This window comes from Macaca fascicularis, chromosome 7 (genome assembly GCF_037993035.2).
Source record: "Macaca fascicularis isolate 582-1 chromosome 7, T2T-MFA8v1.1".
NCBI lineage: Eukaryota > Metazoa > Chordata > Mammalia > Primates > Cercopithecidae > Macaca > Macaca fascicularis.
This window is the reverse complement of record NC_088381.1, coordinates 51,455,533-51,476,653: the sequence shown is the minus strand read 5'-3', so window position 1 is coordinate 51,476,653 and position 21,121 is coordinate 51,455,533. Positions and strand designations below refer to the sequence as shown.

At 47.6% G+C, this 21,121-nt stretch overlaps 1 protein-coding gene and 1 long non-coding RNA gene across 13 annotated transcripts in view; one reads left to right on the top strand and one right to left on the bottom strand.

Annotated features, from left to right (window-relative positions):
* Positions 1-1,114: 1,114 nt before the first annotated feature.
* Positions 1,115-20,732, bottom strand: LOC123574459 (uncharacterized). 11 transcript variants are annotated; one of them, XR_010588156.1, is made up of 5 exons: positions 20,428-20,732; positions 15,562-18,207; positions 8,387-8,594; positions 6,029-6,308; positions 1,115-1,165 (listed from the first exon to the last, which is right to left on the bottom strand). It is a non-coding gene; the product is annotated as an uncharacterized lncRNA (long non-coding RNA). The 11 variants fall into 11 exon arrangements; XR_006699344.2 differs by lacking the exon at positions 1,115-1,165 and having other exon boundaries at positions 3,860-6,308; XR_010588155.1 differs by lacking the exon at positions 1,115-1,165 and having other exon boundaries at positions 3,860-6,202.
* CYP11A1 (cytochrome P450 family 11 subfamily A member 1) overlaps positions 18,299-21,121 on the top strand; it is a 30,574-nt gene continuing 27,751 nt past the window's right edge. Inside the window, exon 1 of one of the 2 annotated variants that reach the window (XM_045395749.3) lies at positions 18,299-18,334. Coding sequence is in view for 1 of the 2 variants with exons in the window: in XM_045395748.3 (XP_045251683.2) it covers positions 18,360-18,628 (269 nt within the window). In the remaining variant the exon portion in view is untranslated. Of the gene's footprint in view, positions 18,629-21,121 lie in introns of both variants that reach the window. The other variant, XM_045395748.3, reaches the window with a different exon arrangement.

The window sequence follows — 21,121 nt, the reverse complement described above, 5'->3', positions numbered from 1 at the left end:
TGGTGCGATCTCAGCTCACCGCAACCTCCACCTCCTTGGTTCAAGTGATTCTCCTGCCTCAGCCTCCCGAGTAGCTGGAATCACAGGTGCATGCCACCATGCCCGGCTAATTTTGTATTTTTAGTAGAGACGGGGTTTCTCCATCTTGGTCAGGCTGGTCTCGAACTCCTGCCCTCAGATGATCTGCCTGCCTCGGCCTCCCAAAGTGCTGGGATTACAGGCATGAGCCACCAAGCCCGGCCCAGGAATCTTCTAATATGACAGGCAGGGATCAAAACAAACAGAAAAAGGAATTCAGAGGAAAAAGACTATGCAGAAAGTGAAAGAAAACTAAACGAACAAACCAAAAACGATATTTAATATCTTCGGAGAGTTAAGAGAAGCTGTTACATCCATATTGTGCCTACATCCAGACATAAGAAAGGGCTGTAGGAAATTAAACAACAGATTGTGGAAATAAAAATTGCAGTGGAAAGGCTGGAAGCAGCCGGGCGCAGTGGCTCATGCCTGTAATCCTAGCACTTTGGGAGGCCGAGGCCTGCAGATTGCCTGAGGTCAGGAGTTCGAGACCATCCTGGCCAACATAGAGAAACCCCATCTCTACTAAAAATACAAAAACTAGCCGGGCATGGTGGTGCGTGCCTGTAATCCCAGCTACTGTGGCCAACATAGAGAGACCCTGTCTCTACTAAAAATACAAAAACTAGCCAGGCGTGGTGGTGTGCACCTGTAATCCCAGCTACTTGGGAGGCTGAGACAAGAGAACTGCTTGAACCCAGGAGGCGGAGGTTTCAGTGAGCTGAGATTGTGCACTCCAGCCTGGGCAACAGAGTGAGACTCCATCAAAAAAAAAAAAAAAAAAAAAAAAAGGTTGGAAGCTGAAGTTGAGAATTATTTGGTGGGACAAAGAAATGGAACATGGGAGAGAAAATAAAACAACAAAGATAAAATCAAGAGGTTCACATATGAACCATAGGAATTCCTGAAGTAGGTAAGAGAGAAAGTAAGGGAAGAAATTATGAAATAAATTATATGAGAACAGTTATAGGGATTTGAGAACTTGTATTTCCAGACTGAAAGGACTCACCAAGTCTCTTGCCCAAGGACTGATGTGATGTGGCAAGGTGCATCGTGAGATTTCAGGGCAGCCAGAAGGTCCTGGGAGCTACCAGATGGGAATAAAAAGAATAAATGCAAGGATTGGAACCAGAATAGCCCTGGACTTCCCAATGGCAGTTCCAAAAAGTGGAAGACAATGGAGCTATGCTTTCAAAAATTACTTTAAAAGATTGAAAATTATTACCAACTTAAAATTTTATATCCAGCTAAACTCTTGACCAAGTGTGAGGGCAGAATAAAGATATTGTCAGACAAGCAAAGGCCTCAAAACTAAGCCTTTCATGCACTCTTTCTAAGCAAGTACTGAGAGGTACATTCAAGCTAAACAGGAGAGACATGGGGTAGGAAGAGAGGCAAGAAAAAGGAAATCTCCAAGATGATGGTGAAGGGAGGATAAAAGCTATGCACAGGCTTAGAGATAAGCAGCGTGGATCAGGGAAAGCAATGGCTGGGAGATGCTTCTAAGAAAAAACAAATGGATGGGAATCTGGTTGGTTGATTGTGGAGAAGAGATTTCCATTCCCCTCTGGGAAATGGTGTCAGGAGTAGGGAGGGCTGGGGTTGGAGCGGGGGGTTGCCCTCTTTCCTTACAAGTTTAGTCATCCTGTTGATAGTCAGTTTTATGTACAGTTTTACATATAGTAGTAGCCTTGACTGATAGTTTTATGTGCCAACTAGACACAGTTATTCAATCAAACACGAATCTAGGTGTTGCTGTGAAGGTATTTTAAAGATGTAATTAAAACCACAAATCAGTTAACTTTAAGAAATGGAGATTATCCTAAATGATCTGGGTGGACCTGGTTCAATCAGTTGAAAGGCCTTCAGAGCAGGGCTGCAGCTTCCCTGAAGGAGAAGAAATTCTGCCTGAGGAAAGTGGCTTCATCCCATCCCTGAGAGTCCCAGCCTGCTCTTCCTGATGGGCTCCCCTACAGATTTGGGACTTGCCTAGCCAGTCTCATGATTTTATAAACCAATCAATGTCTTGATACATATCTCCTACCTGTCTTCTTTTCTGGTTGAGTCCAGACTCATAGAAGAACTACTTGAATTTTTCAACCACCTACATGGATTATTTTGATAAAACTACACGATGAAGTAAAAAATGAATAAATATTTTATTTTATTTTATTTTTTTGAGATGGAGTTTCATTTTTGTTGCCCAGGCTGGAGTGCAATGGCGCGATCTTGGCTCACTGCAACCTCTGCCTCCTGGGTTCAGCTGAACCTCCTGCCTCAGCCTCCTGAGTAGCTGGGATTACAAGGGCCTGCCACCACACCTGGCTAATTTTTTTGTACTTTTAGTAGAGACGGGATTTTACCATGTTGGCCAGGCTGTTCTCAAAGTCCTGACCTTAGGTGATCCACCCACCTAGGCCTTCCAAAGTGCTGGGATTACAGGCATGAGCCACCGTGTCCAGCCAGAGTAAATAAAATTTTAACCTCTCAGAAAACAAAGCAAAAAAATAAATAAATAAGAATTAATTAGAAAAGGGATTAGAAAAAGGACTAGAAGAAACCACATCAAAATGTTTTTTAACACTTACCTAAGGGTGGTAAAACTACAGGGAATACAGTAGCAGTCCCTTTCACGCACATCCTGCATGTCCATGTGAAGAGACCACCAAACAGGCTTTGTGTGAACAATAAAGCTTTTTGATCACCTGGGTGCAGGCGGGCTGAGTCCGAAAAGAGAGTCAGCAAAGGGAGATATGGGTGGGGCCATTTTATAAGATTTGGGTAGGTAGTGGAAAATTAGAGTCAAAGGAGGTTGTTCTCTGGCTGGCGGGGTGGGGGTCACAAGGTGCTCAGTGGGGGAGCTTTTGAGCCAGGATGAGCAAGGAGAAGGAATTTCACAAGGTAATGTCATCAGTTAAGGCAGGGACTGGCCATTTTCACTTCTTTTGTGGTGGAATGTCATCAGTTAAGGCAGGAACTGCCCATTTTCACTTCTTTTGTGATTCTTCACTTGCTTCGGGCCATCTGGACATATAGTGCAGGTCACAGGGGATAGATGGCTTAGCTTGGGCTCAGAGGCCTGATATTCCTGTCTTCTTATATTAATAAGAAAAATAAAATGAAATAGTGTTGAAGTGTTGGGACAGTGAAAATTTTTTGGGGGTGGTATAGAGAGATAAAAGGCAATGTTTCTCAGGGCTGCTTCAAGCAGGATTAGGGGCAGTGTGGGAACCTAGAGTGGGAGAGATTAAGCTGAAGGAAGGTTTTGTGGTAACGGGTAGTATTGTGGGGTTGTTAGAAGAAACACTTGTTGTATAGAATGATTAGTGATGGCCTGGATGTGGTTTTGTATGAATTGAAAAACTAAGCGAAGACACAGGTCCGAATAAAAGAAGGAGAAAAACAGGTATTAAAGGACCAAGAATTGGGAGGACCCAGGACATCCAATTAGAGAGAGCCTAAGGAGGTTCAGCACAGCCCTGCCAGCAAAGATTATTTATTTATTTTAAGAGGGAGTTAAGAGTGGTGGTTTGGGGATAGCACCAGGAGACATCAGCTGTGGTGGCTTGGAGAAACAATGTAAACTGGCAGTGTAAACAAGAGCTGGGCATTTATGAGTACTTGAGAATGGCAAATAGGAGTATGACTAGACAGAAGATAGTAGGGATGACAAGTTTTTGGGGCACAGTCCAAGTTGGGCTGGTGTCTGGAATGAGACTGGGGCCTCATAAAAAGGAGCGTCCATACAGGAGCTCAAATGGGCTGTACCTTGTAGCATTCTGAGGACAGGCTCGAATTCTGAGAAGGGCAAGTGGTAAAAGTATTGTCCAGTCCTTTTTAAGTTGGTGGCTGAGCTTGGTGAGGTGTGTTTTTAAAAGGCCATTAGTCTGTTCTACCTTTTCTGAAGACTGAGGATGGTAAAGGGTATGAAGGTTTCACTGAATACCAAGAGCCTGAGAAACTGCTTGGGTGATTTGACTAGTAAAGGCTGGTCTGTTATCAGGCTGTATAGAGGTGGGAAGGCCAAACCAAGGAATTATGTCTGACAGAAGGGAAGAAATGACCGTGAAGGCCTTCTCAGACCCTGTGGGAAAGGCCTCTACCCAGCCAGTGAAAGTGTTTACCCAGACCAAGAGGGATTTTAGTTTCCTGACTTGGGGCATGTGAGTAAAATTAATTTGCCAGTCCTGGGCAGGGGCAAATCCCCAAGCTTGCTGTGTAGGGAAGGGAGGGGCCCTGAACAATCCCTGAGGAGTAGTAGAATAGCAGATGGAACACTGAGAAGTGATTTCCTTGAGGACAGATTTCCATGATGGAAAGAAAATGAGAGGTTCTAAGAGGCAGGCTAGCGGCTTGTAACCTACATGGAAGAGGTTATGAAATGACAACAGAATAGGATGGGCCTATGAAGTTGGAAGGAGATATTTTCCTTGGTGTAAAAACCATTTGCCTTGTGTGGGAAGAGATTGATAAGTGGGAGTTTCAGTGAGGGAGTAGGTGGGAGGGACTGATGAGAAGGAGAAAAACTGGCCATGAGGGACAGAAGTTGGAAGCTAGCTGCTTCTTTAGTTACCTTATCAGCATAAGCATTGCCCTGAGCAATGGGATCTGACGCTTTTTGATGGCCCTTGCAGTGAATGACTCTAGCTTCCTTTGGAAGCAAAGTGGCCCTGAGAAGAGTTTTTATTAAAAAGGCATTAATGATGGAGGACCCTTGCATAGTGAGGAAACCTCTTTCAGCCCATATAACAGTATGGTGGTGCAGGATATGGAAGGCATATTTAGAGTCAGTATAAATATTGATGCATAGTCCTTTTGCAAGAGTGAGGGCTCGAGTTAAGGCAATGAGTTCGGCTCGCTGAGAGGTAGTGGGGGGGGCAGAAAGTATATGCATCAGGTGTGAGGAAGAAAATAGATTTTGGAAGTTATGAGAACTGTAGAGAGTGAGTTGAGCACAGTTTGTGATTTTGAGGGCCTCTAAAAGTATTAAAGCAGCGGCAGCCACCACACGCAGACATGAGGGCTAGGCTAAAACAGTAAGGTCAAATTGTTTAGACAGAAAGGCTATAGGGTGCGGTCCCGCCTCTTGTGTAGGAACTCCAACCACACAGCCCTGCACTTTGGCTGTATGTAATGAAAAGGGAGTGATGAGTTAGGGAGAACTAGTGTGGGAGCTCTTTTTTAAGGAATGGAAAGGGGAGTGGGGAAAGGATTTAGGATCTGTGGGGTCAGCTAGGTTTATTTAGAACAGAATAGTGGGTTGTGGAGGGAGGTATCGAGGACAGAAGAGTATATGGGTTTGGCACCATGAGGTGGATAGGCAAAACAATTTGGTTGATAAGGCGCAGATCCTGAACTAACCTGTAAGGCTTGTCCGGTTTTTGGACAGGTAAAATCGGGGCTTTGTAAGGAGAGATTATAGACTTTAAAAGGCCATGCTGTAACAGGCAAGTGATAACAGGCTTTAATCCTTTTAAAGTGTGCTGTGGGATGGGATATTGAGCCGGGTAAGGGTAATTAGGTTTTAATGGGATGGTAAGGGGTGCATGATCAGTCGCCAAAGGGGAAGTAGAGGTGTTCCATACCTGTGGATTAAGGTGGGGAGATACAAGGAAAGGATGTGAAGGAAGCTTTGAATTGGGGAAAAGAGTGGCAATGAGGTGTGACTGTAGCCCAGGAATAGTCAGGGAAGCAGATAAGTTAATTAAAATATCTCGACCTAAAAAGGGAACTGGGCAAGTGGGGATAACTTAAAAGGAGTGTATAAAAGAATATTGTCCAAGTTGGCACCCAGAGTTGGGGAGTTTTAAGAGGTTTAGAAGCCTGGCTGTCAATACCCTCAACAGTTATGCAGGCAAAGAAAACAGGCGTTTGAAAAGATGGCAATGTGGAGTTGGTGGCCTCCATATTAATTAAGAAGGGGACAGACTTACCCTCCACTGTAAGTTACCTAAAGTTTCTGTGATTGTCCAGGAGGCTTCTGAGGCGATGGGGCAGCATCAGTCTTCAGCCGCTAAGCTGAGAAGATCTGGGAAGAAGTCAGTCAGAGAGCCTTGGGCCAGAGTTCCAGGGCCTCTGGGAGTGGCTGCTGGGTGAGTTGGACATTCTGATTTCCAGTGGGGTCCTGCACAGATGGGACACGGCTTAGGAGGAATCCCAGGCTGCGGGGCATTCCTTGGCCCAGTGACCAGATTTCCGACACTTGAAGCAAGTTCCTGATGGAGAAGTTCCTGTAGGAATGTTTGACCACTGAAGCTTAGGCATGTGCGGCTTAGGCATTTTAAAGTTCTTGTGTGCTGGAGGTGCAGCTGGGGTTTTGTCTCACAGTGGAGGCAAGTAATTGTAACTTTTCTCTATTATTGTACACCTTAAAGGTGAGGTTAATTAAGTCCTGTTGTGGGGTTTGAGGGCCAGAATCTAATTTTTGGAGTTTTTCTTTTCTTTTTTTATGTCAGGAGCTGACTGGTTGATAAAATGCATATTGAGAATAAGACAGCCTTCTGGTCTTTCTGGGTCTAGGGCTGTAAAGTGTCTCAGGGTTGTGGCCAAACGGGCTACGAACTGGGCTGGGTTTTTCATATTTGATGAAAAAGAGCCTAAATGCTAACTGATTTGGGAGAGGTCGGATAAAGAAAAAGGCGCATTAACCTTGAGTGTGCCTTTAGCTCTAGCCACCCCTTTAAGAGGAAACTGTTGGGCAGGTGGGGGAGGGCTAGTCTCGGAATGAAACTGTAAGCCGTACCAGGTGTGAGGAGGGGAGGTGATAAAGGGATTATAGGCTGGGGGAGCAGAACCTGAGGAAGAATTGGGACCTGGCTCAGCCTGGTGAGGAGCAGCCTGGGGAGGAGGATAGGTCAAATAGGTTCATAAAAAAGGAAGATTGGAAAGACTCAGTAACACTTGGGGTTGGGACTGAGGGGACAGGCGGGAGGGAAAGAAGGAAGATTTGGGAGGAGTTGCATTGGGAACAGAGACTAGGGAGGGACCGATGCGTAAAAGAATGCCTGGACATCAGTCACCTCAGACCATTTGCCCATTTTATGACAAGAATTATCTAGATCTTGTAGGATGGAGAAATCGAAAGTGCCATCTTCTGGCTATTTGGAACCATTGTTGTGTTTGTATTGGGGTTAAGCGGCATTGCAGAAGAAAATCAGGCATTTAGGTTTTAGGTCAGGTGTGAGTTGAAGAGGTTTTAAGTTTTTGAGAACACAGGCTAAGGGAGAAGAGGGAGGAATGGAAGGTGGAAGGTTGCCCATAGTGAAGGAGGCAAGTCCAGATAAAAGAGAGGGTAGAGACATGGAGAGAAGGTGTGGGGGGTCCTTGCCCTCCTGGAAAGTGGAGCGAAAAGAGAGGGTAGAGACACGGAGAGAAGGGGTTGGGGGGTGCTTGTCCCCCAGGAAAGTATAGAATGGATAGGCAGTGCTTGCCCCCCAGGAAAATGGAGAGTAAAGAGAGGGTAGAGACATGGAGAGAAGGGGTGGGAGGTGCTTGCCCCCCAAAATAATGACACTGGCCACTAAGGGTGAAGGATCAAGGCAGGCATCCCCCTGGTGATCAGACACCTCTGAAACGTGGGTGAATAATCAGGCAGGCGTCCCCGCAGTGATTAAACACCAAGGTAAGACTGTCTTCCCTAGTCCATGACCGGTGCTGGAGTTTTGGGTTCATGAATAAAACGCGTCTCCTCTGTATCTACCAGAAAAGGAAAGGAACTGAAATTAAGAGAAGGGAGAGATTGAAAGATGGAGCCAAGATTGAAAGGAGAAAGAGGTTGAGGGATAGTGAGAGAGGTTGGAGAAGAGAGTAAAAAGAGGCCGCTTACCAGATTTAAAATTGGTGAGATGTTCCTTGGGCTGGTTGGTCTGAGGACTTGAGGTCTTAGGTGGATCTTTCTCATGGAGCAAAGAGCAGCAGGACAGGGGATTGGTCTCCTAAGGGAGGTCCCCTGATCTGAGTCATGACAACAAATTTCACGTGCGTCCATGTGAAGAGACCACCAAACAGGTTTTGTGTGAACAATAAAGCTTTTTAATCACCTGGGTGCAGGCAGGGTGAGTCCAAATAGTCAGTGAAGGGATATAGGGGCTGTTTTATAGGATTTGGGTAGGTAACGGAAAATTACAGTCAAAGGGGGTTGTTCTCTGGCGGGCAGGGGTGGGGGTCACAAGGTGCTCAGTGGGGAAGATTTTGAGCTAGGATGAGCCAGGAGAAGGAATTTCATAAGATAATGTCATCAGTTAAGACAGGGATTGCCCATTTTTACTTCTTTTGTGGTGGAAGGTCATCAGTTAAGGCAGGAACTGACCATTTTCACTTCTTTTGTGATTCTTCACTTGCTTCGGGCCATCTGGATGTGTATATGTGCAGGTCACTGGGGATATGATGGCTTAGCTTGGGCTCAGAGGCCTGACAGTCCCCATAACAAATCTTTTGCCCTCCTTTCCATCAAGTCACAGTTTGCCATGATACTTTCTCACTTTGGTTCCCAGACTGTTCCCTTAAGGAGTTAAAGCCTGTAAATAAATTAAAAGTAGGATTATCTGAGCTGGAACAAAATGTTTGGAGTAAGTTTGAAATATAAGAGTATGACAGGCCGGGTGCAGTGGCTCATGCCTGTAATCCCAGAACTTTGGGAGGTCGAGGTGGGTAGATCACCTGAGGTCAGGAGCTCAAGACCAGCCTGACCAACATGGAAAAACCTTGTCTCTACTAAAAATAGAAAAAATTAGCCGGGCGTAGTGGCATAAACCTGTGATCCCAGTTACTTGGGAGGCTGAGGCAAGAGAATCACTTGAACCCAGGAGGCAAAGGTTGCGGTGAGCCGAGATTGCACTATTGCACTCCAGCCTGGGCAACAAGAGTGAAACTCCATCTCACACACACACACACACACACACACACACACACACACACAAAAAAAAAAAAAAAAAAAAAGAAAGGAAGAAAAGAGTATGACAAACTTTTAGCAATATAGTTAGCTGTTTACCAGGGTATCACTCACAGTTCTTAGTTGTTAACAGCAGAATTCACTCTAGCTAACATGTAGTACAAAAAAAAAAAAAGTATTAAGGGGACAATGTGCCTCACTAAATCTCTAGGAGGGTCAATAATCAGGCTTGGATGCCAAGGTTTCAGGAATATCACTGAACTCACATCTCAGAGCTGCCCTGGAGGCCACCCACTGAACCCCACAGGGCTCAGGCACTGCAGCTGTCCCAGGGTGGAGGTCCCTTCCACCCCATATGTCAGACTGGGTTTCACACGGTGCCTGTTTCATCATGTTGCTACCTTCTCAACAAAGATTTCATGAGGGTGCATCTGATTGGTAGAGCTCAAGTCATCTGCTTGCATCCCAGTTGCAAGGTATGCTGGGAAAGAGAGTTTCTGGTTTTTTGCCTTGAGTTGAGGCATAGTCATTAGCCGGAGAATTTCCAAAAACTCTGGAAATTTGTGCCTGGACAACCTACCCCCGGATGCTCAGCTGTTTTGATAAAAGCCAGGACCACATTCATAGGCCTCATAAACAGAGAGAGTCCAATGGCCATCATCTGGGTCACCAGGACGACTGTTAGGTGTGGTGATGCTGCCACCCTCACTGGGATCCACTGAATCAACTGCTGCCCCTTCCTTGCCAGATGTCAGTAAGTGCAGAGCTTCTCAGGGCAGCTGGCTTCTAGTACCCATCTCCTTGTTCTCTTCACTGTGTCAGGGTGGCCCATGCTCTGCCTGCAGTGACAATTTGATCTCTCGGGAGTCAGAGACCTCCTTCTTCCCACAGAATCTGAGGAGGAGGAAATCTGCACCAAAGCTTATTTGGGGCTTTTTCCTACTCAATGAGTCTGTGTCCTTTCTCTAAGGGTCATTGTTTTTAATACTGGAGAAAGGATTACCTAGGCAAAGATGCAGAGCTTTTGTTTACACTTTTATTGAGGTAACATATTTAATAAAATGAAACAAATCACAAATGTATAGTTCAGTGAATTTTTACATATACAAACACTCAGCTTAAGAAAGAACATCTCCAGCACTCCAGAAAGTTCTGTTGTACCCCCTTCCAGTCATTACCTGACAAGAGAAACACTTCTAACACCATAAATTAATTTTGTCAATTCTTGAACTTCATCAAAATGGAATCCAACAGTGTGTACTCTTTTGTGTCTGGTTTCTTTCATTCTAACATTAATAACTCACAGGATTTTAATTTTCTGGTTTGTCTTTTTCCTCAGCATTCTATAATGAACAAATACAACTGTAATTTAAAAAATAATGCAACACTTGCCATTTACATAATATTTTCAGAAAATATACAGTATTTTAAAATCAGGGAACTATACAAAACAGTTTATAATCACATATATATATACAATCACATGCTGCATAATGACATTTTGGTCATGTGGTCCCATAGATTATACTACTTTATTTTTACTGTACCATTTCTGTGTTTAGCTATATTTAAACAAATACTTGTGTTTGTGTTACAATTGCCCACAGTATTCAGTACAGTACATGCCGTACAGGTTTGTACTATGCCATGTAGCCTAGGTGTGTAGTAAGCTATACCATCCAGGTTTGTGTCAGTGAACTCTGGGTTGTTCACGCCTCAGTGAAATAGCCTAAGGAGGCCAGACGTGGTGGCTTACACCTGTAATCCCAGCATTTTGGGAGGCCGAGGCGGGTGGATCACCTAGGTCAGGAGTTCGAGACCAGTCTGACCAATATGATGAAACCCCATCTCTATGAAAAATACAAAAATTAGCTGGGCATGGTGGCTGTTAGGCAGGAATCTAGACCCAACATGGCGGCGTTACCCGGTGTAGCAGGCCTTTTGTTAAAGACTCCCTTTACCCTTGTACACACCCGCAGACTTACATGCGTCAGAGTTCTGGCTGGGCAACCACACTCCCCCATGACCTGCAGCTCACCTGCATTCCACAAGTTCGTAAACAGCAGTTTCGGTTGACAGTTTCCAAAGACCCCTTCCTCATGACCCTTACTCAACTCCTGCCTTAGTAGTTTCAAGACTCCCCAGGCCCTGTTTGCACAACCAGCTTCCCTACCTCTTGGGCTATAAAAAACCCCTACCTTCGGCCGGGCGCAGTGGCTCAAGCCTGTAATTCCAGCACTTTGGGAGGCCGAGACGGGCGGATCACGAGGTCAGGAGATCGAGACCATCCTGGCTACCATGGTGAAACCCCATCTCTCCTAAAAAAATACAAAAAAAAAAAAACTAGCCCGGCGAGGTGGTGGGCGCCTGTAGTGGCGCCTGGGAGGCTGAGGCAGGAGAATGGCGTGAACCCGGGAGGAGGAGCTTGCAGTGAGCTGAGATCCGGCCACTGCACTCCACCCTGGGTGACAGAGCGAGACTCCGTCTCAAAAAAAAAAAAATAAATAAATAAATAAAATAAAAAACCCCTACCCTCTCCCTCAGCGTGACTTCCTCAGCCCGCACCTTTGGACTGAGGAACCTCGCCCGCGAGTCCTAATAAAGGGTATTCTCACTGCCATTTGCCTTGTGTCTTCGTTCCCGGTTTGGCTCCAGCCTCAGTTTACCCTTACAGTGGTGTGTGCCTGTAATCCTAGCCACTCGGGAAGCTGAGACAGGAAAATCACTTGAACCCAGGAGGCAGAGGTTGCAGTGAGCTGAGATCACGCCACTGTACTCCAGCCTGGGCAACAAGAGTGAAACTCTCTCTCTCAAAAACCAAAATAATAATAATAATAAAAGAGCCTAAGGTTGCATTTCTCAGAATGTATCCCTGTTGTTCAATGATGTGTGTCTATACAGTGGGGCCATAACTAAGACATATGTTGCCCTAAGCTGGCAAGATGGCTCTGAGGCCCCTCATTTCCCCCAAACATAGGTTGTCTGCATTCTTGACCAATGGCTGCCAGGGCATGGACTCCGCTGCAGGGGCCAGCAGGAGGCCCAGCTCAGGCAAAGGCACAGGCAGATATTTCAGGAGTCTGCTAGGACTGGCACTGAGGGCAGAGACAGAGGGGTCTCCCTGTCTGTCATGCACGTCTGTGTGAAGAGACCACCAAACAGGCTTTGTGTGAGAAACATAGCTGTTTATTTCACCTGGGTGCAGGCGGGCTGAGTCCGAAAAGAGAGTCGGTGAAGGGAGATAAGGGTGGGGCCATTTTATAGGATTTGGGTAGGTAAAGGAAAATTACAGTTAAAGTGGGGTTGTTCTCTGGCGGGCAGGAGTGGGGGTCACAAGGTGCTCAGTGGGGGAAATTTTTGAGCCAGGATGAGCCAGGAAAAGGAATTTCACAAGATAATATCATTGCTTAAGGCGAGGACAGGCCATTTTCACTTCTTTTGTGGTGGAATGACATCAGTTAAGGTGAGGCAGGGCATTTGCACTTCTTTTGTGATTCTTCAGTTACTTCAGGCCATCTGGGTGTATACGTGCAAGTCACAGGGGATGCAGATGGCTTGGCTTGGGCTCAGAGGCCTGACATTCCTGCCTTCTTATGTTAATAAGAAAAATAAAACAAAATAGTGTGAAGTGTTGGGGTGGTGAAAATTTTTTGGGGGGTGATATGGAGAGAGAATGGGCGATGTTTCTCAGGGCTGCTTCAAGCGGGATTAGGGGCGGCGTGGGAACCTAGAGTGGGAGAGATTAAGCTGAAGGAAGATTTTGCGGTAAGGGGTGATACTGTGGGGTCGTTAGAAGAAACATTTGTAGTATTGAATGATTGGTGATGGCCTGGATGCGGTTTTGTATGAATTGAAAAACTAAATGGAAGACACAAGGTAAGAGAAGGAGGAAAAACAGGCACTGAAGGACTAAGAACTGGGAAGACCTAGGACATCTAATTAGAGAGTGCTTAAGGAGGCTCAGCATAGCCTTGCCAGCAAAGATTATTTACTTACTTTAAGAGGGAATTTAGAGTGGCGGTTTGGGATAGCACTAGGAGATATCAGCTGTGATGGCTTGGAGAAACAGTGTAAACCGGCAGTGTAAACACGAGCAGGGCATTTATGGGTAGTTGAGAATGGTGAATAGGAGTATGACTAGACAGAAGACCGTAGGGATGAAAGTTTTTTGGGGTGCAGTCCAAGTTGGTCTGGTGTCTGGAATGAGACTGGGACCTAATAAAAAGGAGTGTCCACACAGAAGCTCAAATGGCCTGGAACCTGTAGCATTCCGAGGACAGGCCTGAATTCTGAGAAGGGAAAGTGCTAAAAGTATTGTCTAGTCCTTTTTAAGCTGGTGACTGAGCTTGGTGTGTTTTTAAAAGACCATTAGTCCGTTCTACCTTTCCTGAAGATTGAGGATGGTAAAGGCTATAAAAGTTTCACTGAATACCAAGAGCCTGAGAAACTGCTTGGGTGATTTGACTAGTAAAGGCTGGTCCGTTATCAGACTGTATAGAGTTAGGAAGGCCAAACTGAGGAATTATGTCTAAAATGACCGCGATGGCCTTCTCAGACCCTATGGGAAAGGCCTCTACCCATCCAGTGAAAGTGTCTACCCAGACTAAGAGATATTTTAGTTTTCTGACTCAGGGCATGTGAGTAAAGTCATTTGCCAGTCCTGGGCGGGGCAAATCCTTGAGCTTGATGTGTAGGAAAGGGAGGGGGCCTGCACAATCCCTGAGGGGTAGTAGAATAGCAGATGGAACACTGAGAAGTGATCTCCTTGAGGATAGATTTCCATGATGGAAAGGAAATGAGAGGTTCTAAGAGGTGGATTAGCAGCTTGTAACCTACATGGAAGAGGTTATGAAATGACGCCAGAATAGAATGGGCTTGTGAGGCTGGAAGGAGATATTTTCCTTGGTGTAAGAACCATTGGCCTTGTGTGGGAAGAGATTGATAGGTGGAAGTTTCAGAGGGGGAGTAGGTGGGAGTGGCCTATGTGAAGGAGGAAAACTGCCGTGAGGGATAGAAGTTGGAATGCTAGCTGCTTTTTTAGCTAACTTATCAGCATAAGCATTGTCCTGAGTGATGGTTGGGGGAAGAAAATAGATTCTGGAAGTTATGAGAACTGTAGAGAGTTGAGCATAGTTTGTGATTTTTAGGGCCTCTAACAGTATTAAAGCAGTGGCAGCCGCTGTGCGCAGACATGAGGGTTAGGATAAAACAGTAAGGTCAAGTTGTTTGGACAGAAAGGCTACAGGATGCGGTCCTGGCTCTTGTGTAAGAATTCTGTCTGCACTAACCATGCCTAGGAAGGAAAGGAGTTGTTGTTTTGTAGAAGGGATTGGGGTTTGGGAGATTAGCCAGACATCATCAGCAGGGAGAGTAAGTGTGTATTTATGAGAATTATGCTGGGATAGGTAACAGATGAGGAAGAAATTTGGGCTTGACTGAAGTAATGGGGGCTGTCCGTGAGGCCTTGCAGCAGTACAGCCTAGGTAATTTGCTGAGCCTGATGGGTGTCAGGGTCAGTCTAAGTGAAAGCGAAGAGAGGCTGGGATGAAGGGAGTAAAGGAATAGTAACGAAAGTATGTCTGAGATCCAGAACAGAATACTGGGTTGTGGAGGGAGGTATTGAGGATAGGAGAGTATATGGGTTTGGTGCTACGGAGTGGATAGGCAAGACAATTTGGTTGATAAGGTACAGATCTTGAACTAACCTGTAAGCCTTGTCTGGTTTTAGGACAGTAAAATGGGGGAATTGTAAGGGGAGTTTACAGGCTTTAAAAGGTGATGTAGCAGGTGAGTGATAACAGGCTTTAATCCTTTTAAAGCATGTTGCGGGATGGGATATTGGCGTTGAGTGGGGTAAGGGTTATTGGGTTTAATGAGATGGTAAGGGGTGACTGATCAGTCGCCAAGGAGAGGTATCCTATACTTGTGGGTTAAGGTGGGGGGACATGAGGGGAAGACACAAAGGAGGCTTTGAACTGGGGGAAAAGGCAGCAATGAAGTGTGGCTGTAGCCTAGGAATAGTCAGGGAAGCAGATAATTTAGTTAAAATGTCTTGGCCTAAGGGCCGGGCGTGGTGGCTCAAGCCTGTAATCTCAGCACTTTGGGAGGCCAAGACGGGCGGATCACGAGGTCAGGAAATCGAGACCATCCTGGCTAACTTGGTGAAACCCCGTCTCTACTAAAAAATACAAAAAATTAGCCGGGCGTGGTGGCGGGCACCTGTAGTCCCAGCTACTTGGGAGGCTGAGGCAGGAGAATGGCGTAAAACGGGGAGGTGGAGCTTGCGGTGAGCTGAGATCTGGTCACTGCACTCCAGCCTGGGTGACAGAGCGAGACTCCATCTCAAAAAAAAAAAAAAAAAAAAAAAAAAAAGTCTTGGCCTAATAAGGGAACTGGGCAGGTGAGGATAACTAAAAACGAATGCATAAAAGAATGTTGTCCAAATTGGCACCAGAATTGGGGAGTTTTAAGAGGTTTGGAAGCCTGGCCATCAATACCCACAACAGTTATGGAGGCAAAGGAAACAGGCTCTTGAAAAGAGGGTAACGTGGAGCGAGTAGGCTCCGTATTGATTAAGAAGAGGACAGACTTACCCTCCACTGTAAGAGTTACCCGAAGCTCGGCATCTGTGATGGTCCAGGAGGCTTCCGAGGCGATGGGGCAGCGTTGATCTTCAGCTGCTAATCCAAGAAGGATTGGAAACGAGTCAGTCAGAGAGCCTTGGGCCAGAGGTCCAGGGGCTCTGGGAGTGGCTGCCAGGCGAGTTGGACAGTCCAATTTCCAGTGGGGTCCCGCACAGATGGGACACGGCTTAGGAGGAATCCCGGGCTTCGGGCATTCCTTGGCCCAGTGGCCAGATTTCCAGCACTTGTAGCAAGCTGCTGGGGGAGGAGGTTCTGGGGGAACCTCTGGCAGCTGCAGTTCAGGCGTTTGGAGTTGCGTGCTGGAAATGTGGCTGGGTTTTGTCTCACAGTGGAGGCAAGGAATTGCAACTCAGAAATAAGTTGCTACTTGGCTGCCTCTACTCTATTATTGTACACCTTGAAGGCGAGGTTCATTAAGTACTGTTGTGGGGTTTGAGGGCCGGAATTTAATTTTTGGAGTTTTATTTAATGTCAGGAGCAGAATGGGTAATAAAATAAAATGCATATTAAGAATAAGATGGGTCTTCTGACCTTTCAGGGTCTAGGGCTGAAAAGCGTCTCAGGGTTGCTGCTAAACAGGCCATGAACTGGGCTAAGTTTTTCGTATTTGGTGAAAAAGAGCCTAAACGCTAACTGATTTGGGAGAGGTCGGATAAAGAAAAAGGAACATTAACCTTGACTATGCCTTTAGCTCTAGCCACTTTTTTAAGGGAAATTTCTGGACAGGTGGGGGAGGGCTACTCACAGAACCAAACTGTAAGCCAGACTGGGTGTGAGGAGGGGAGGTGATAAAAGGATTATAGGGTAGGGGAGCGGAGACTGAGGAAAACTGGGACCTAGCTTGGCCTGGTGAGGAAGGAAGAGAGGTCAGATGGGTCTGTAGAAAAGGATGATTTTTAGAAAGACTCAAAGATGCTTGGGGTTGGGACTGAGGGGACAGGCGGGAGGGAAAGAAGGAAGATTTGGGACGAGTTGCATTGGGAACAGAGACTAGGGAGGGACCGATGTGTAAAAGAATGCCTGGATGTCAGGCACCTCAGACCATTTGCCCATTTTACGACAATTATTTAGGTTTTGTAGGATGGAAAAATCTAAAGTGCCGTTTTCTGGCTATTTAGAGCCATTGTCAAGTTTGTATTGGGGTCAAGCGGTGTTGCAGAAGATCAGGCATTTAGGTTTTAGGTCAGGTGTGGATTGAAGAGGTGTTAAGTTCTTGAGAACACAGGTTAAGGGAGAAGAAGGAGGAATGGAGGGTGGCATGTTGCCCACAGTGAGGGAGGCAAGCCCAGAGAAAAGAGAGAGTAGAGATACGGAGAGAAGGAGTTCGGGGGTTCTTGCCCTCCAGAAAAGTGGGAAAGGGGTCGGGGTGTGGAACTAAGGGATTGGGGTGCAAAAATAAGAGGTCAGGGCACAAAAATAAGAGGGGGTGCAAAAATAAGAGGTCAGGGTAGTTGCCCCTCCCCCAGAAAAGCAGAGAAGGGGTAGAAACAGAGAAGGGGTTGGGGTGCTTGCCCCTCCCTCAGAAAAGCAGAGAAGGGATAGAGACAAGGAGGGTAGGGGTTGGGGTGCTTGCCTCTCCCCCAGAAAAGCAGGACTTGCCGCTTAGGGTGAAGGACCAAGGCAGGCGACCCTGCAGCGTGGTCAGACACCACTGAAACGTGGGTGAGTAATCAGAGAGGCATCCCTGCAATGATTAAACACCAAGGGAAGGCTGCCTTCCCCAGTCCATGACCGGCGCCAGCGTTCTGGGTCCACGGATAAAATGTGTCTCCTTTGTCTCTACCAGAAAATGAAAGGAATTGAAATTAAGAGAAGGGAGAGATTGAAAGGTGGCGCCAAGATTGAAAGGAGAAAGAGGCCGAGGGATAGTGAGAGAGGTTGGAGAAGAGAGTAAAAAGAGGCCGCTTACCCGATTTAAAATTGATGAGATGTTCCTTGGGCTGGCTGGTCTGAGGACCAGAGGTCATAGGTGGATCTTTCTCACAGAGCAAAGAGCAGGAGGACAGGGCATTGATCTCCCAAGGGAGGTCCCCTGATCCGAGTTATGGCACTAAAATGTCATGTGCGTCCATGTGAAGAGACCACCAAACAGGCTTTGTGTGAGCAACATGGCTGTTTTATTTCACCTGGGTGCAGGCAGGCTGAGTCCGAAAAGAGAGTCATCGAAGGGAGATAAGGGTGGGGCCATTTTATAGGATTTGGGTAGGTAAAGGAAAATTAGAGTCAAAGGGGGGTTGTTCTCTGGTGGGCAGGAGTGGGGGTCACAAGGTGCTCAGTGGGGGAAATTTTTGAGCCAGGATGAGCCAGGAAAAGGAATTTCACAAGATAATATCATTGCTTAAGGCGAGGACCGGCCATTTTCACTTCTTTTGTGGTGGAATAACATCAGTTAAGGCGAGGCAGGGCATTTGCACTTCTTTTGTGATTCTTCAGTTACTTCAGGCCATCTGGGTGTATACGTGCAAGTCACAGGGGATGCGATGGCTTGGCTTGGGCTCAGAGGCCTGACACTGTCATTTGGAGAATCTCACGCTGCAGAAATTCCAGACTGAACCTTCATATCGAGTAGGGGAGGAGCTGTCTGTGGGTTAGAGCCTGCAGGAGGAGGAAGGACGTGAATGTTTTATCAGCTTCTGGCATGGCCTTGAGATGGTAGTTATAATCTTGGCCCTGGTGGCCCAGAGCTACAGTCATCCTGGCAGTCCCCACTGGAGTGGAGCAGGTACAGTCACAGCTGTGGGGACAGCATGCTGGCCAAGGGTCTTCCCCCACGCTCAGTCTTGGTCAAAGGCTGCCAGACCTTTCTGAGTGCCCCCAAGGAGAGGCTGGGGCATCTCAGGGTGCCCACCAGTGAGGGAGCTGGCATCTCCACTCGCAGTCCTCGCCCCTTCAATGAGATCCCCTCTCCTGGTGACAATGGCTGGCTAAACCTGTACCATTTCTGGAGGGAGACAGGCACACACAAAGTCCACCTTCACCATGTCCAGAATTTCCAGAAGTATGGCCCGATTTACAGGTAAGTCTGGCAGAGGGTGGGAGCTGAAGGAACAGGGAGGAGGAGGGGCCCGGGCAGCCCTGCTGTGCTCCCCACTCCCCAAACAGGCTGTTCTCTGGTTCCAAACTCCAGTGGGACTTTTTCTTTCTTTCTTTTTTTTTTTTTTGGTAATACAATACAGAAATATATCGGCGATATTTGAAAATTCAACATTTGAATCTGCGAATGTCTTAAGTACTCTAAAACAGGCATCTATTTTTGAAATAATTGGTGGCAAGACTGTCAGCCATCTGTAAGGAAGCTCTTTAATGGGTCTAAACCCCAGGTCTGGCTGGGCATGGTGGCTCACACCCATAATCCCAGCACTTTTGGGAGGCCAAGGTGGGCGGATCACTTGAGATCAAGAGTTTGAGACCATCCTGGCCAACACAGGAAACCCTGTCTCTACTAAAAATACAAAAATTAGCTGGGTGTGTGGTAGGTGCCTGTAATCCCAGCTACTCGGGAGGCTGAAGCAGGAGAATGGCTTGAACCCAGGAGGCAGAGGTTGCAGTGAGCCCAGATCCCGCCATTGCAATCCAGCCTGGGCGACAGAGTGAGATTCTTTCTCAAACAAAACAAAACAACCTCCTCCGTCTGAGGAGGGGCGACTGGTGAGGCTGAGTTTTGAACTCCTGGCCCTAGCTGTCAGCCCAGCCAGCGAGTTTTAAAAATTGGGGGAGAGCCGGGTGCGGTGGCTCACGCTTGTAATCCCAGCACTTTGGGAGGCTGAGGCAGGCGGATCACTTGAGGACAGGAGTTCGAGAGCAGCCTGGCCAATATGGTGAAACCCTGTCTCTACTACAAAAATAAATAAATAAATAATAAAAATAAAAAAATTTAGCTGGGCATGGTGGCGGGGGTCTGTAATCCCAGCTACTGGGGAGGCTGAGGCAGGACAATTGCTCGAACCCAGGAGGTGGAGGTTGCAGTGAGCCGAGATCATGTCACTGCACTCCAGCCCTGGGCAACAAAAGCGAAACTCCGTCTCAAAATAAATAAATAAATAAATAAATTAATTAATAAAAATAAATAAATAAGGGGGAGGGAAATTTGAAGTTCAGAGCAGAATGAAAAGGTCTCAGCGTGGTCAAGTTTGGTGCTAGCGACAGCCCCAGCATTCCTCCCAGCGCACGACGCCGCCCGGGCCGCGCTATTCCGAAACTGGGTCCGCCCTCGCGTCCTCCCGGGCCCGCTCCTGCGCTCTTCGCTGGCCGCTCACCTCCGCCTCAGCCCGACGCAGCCCGAGCTCATCCACCCCCCGGGTCCGCCCCCGTTTACCTAAGGGCGAGGTCTAGGCGCTCGGCCCCGCGGCGGCCCCACCGCAGGTTCCTAGGTCCCCCTCACCCTGCCGCCAAGGTCCCCAAAACGGACTCCGCGCGCTTTGAGGTGTTACGGGGGCGCTGGAACACTGGCTCCGCTGGCCCTGCCAGGAGGCGGCGGCGAAGCAGGGAGCGACCCGGGATACGTTTCTCCGTTTCTCCGCTCGGCCTGCTCCCCGCCTCTGCTGGCCTCTGCCCTCGCTGGCTGCGTTCACGCGAGCCCACCCGAGCCCACCCGAGCCGACAGTGGCGAGCTACGGTGACGTCCGCGCGGCCGGACCTCTCGTCCAACTTCTGATCTTACTTCTTCCAGGCCTGGGATGGTGGTGGGTATAAGGGAAAGTGCTCCTACTTCCCAGGCCTGAGGCCTCAAGCTTCCCCAGATCCCACTCCCTTTGAAACTTTCGGAGAGAGGTGGTTAGAGAACAAGCCCTACTAAATGCCTTCCTACATCCTTACCTTCCGCACACCTTGCAAGCGAAGTTTGTTGTCCCCATGGTCAGAGGAGGAGACTGAGGCTCAGAGAGGTCACCCAGCTAGATTCCTGTCCTGCTGGAGTGCTGATCTCACCCTGGGCCCTGAGGCTCTGAGTTTGTTCCTTCCCTTTCCCAAGAATCGGCGGGCTTCCTGCTAGGAGGAAAGGCCTTTTTTTGTCCATGGGCCTCTGAGCCCCCAAGGCTTGTGGCTTTTTCCTGGGAAAACTGCTACAGCTGTTTCCACCGTGGGCAGCCTTTCAGCCACACCTGGGTTCTTTGCTAAGAGTCCCGTTGAGAGGGAAGGGAGGTGGCGTAGGGGTGGTTGGGGGCTGGGAGGGGAGACTGGAGGGACAGTACGTTTTCCTCTAAGTGGAAGGCCTTTACAACTCAGAGCATTCTAATGGGTCAGTCACGAAGGGGAAGCGTATAATGTGTTGGCTGGCTTGATGACTGGGCTGGGGGTGGGTGGGAGGGCAGGCTAGTTTGTGTTGGGGCTTCAGCTGCTCCCTCCCTCCCTCTCTCACAACTCCTTTAAAGTCCAGACTGCCCCTTTTGATAGCTGGTTGGTGGCGGGGAGCTCCTTCTACCCCGCACCCCACCCTATTCAAGGTTGAGTGCTGGGCTTGGGAGGTTGCTCCCCAACCACCTTCCTCCCCATCTCTCCTAGGCCTATTGGT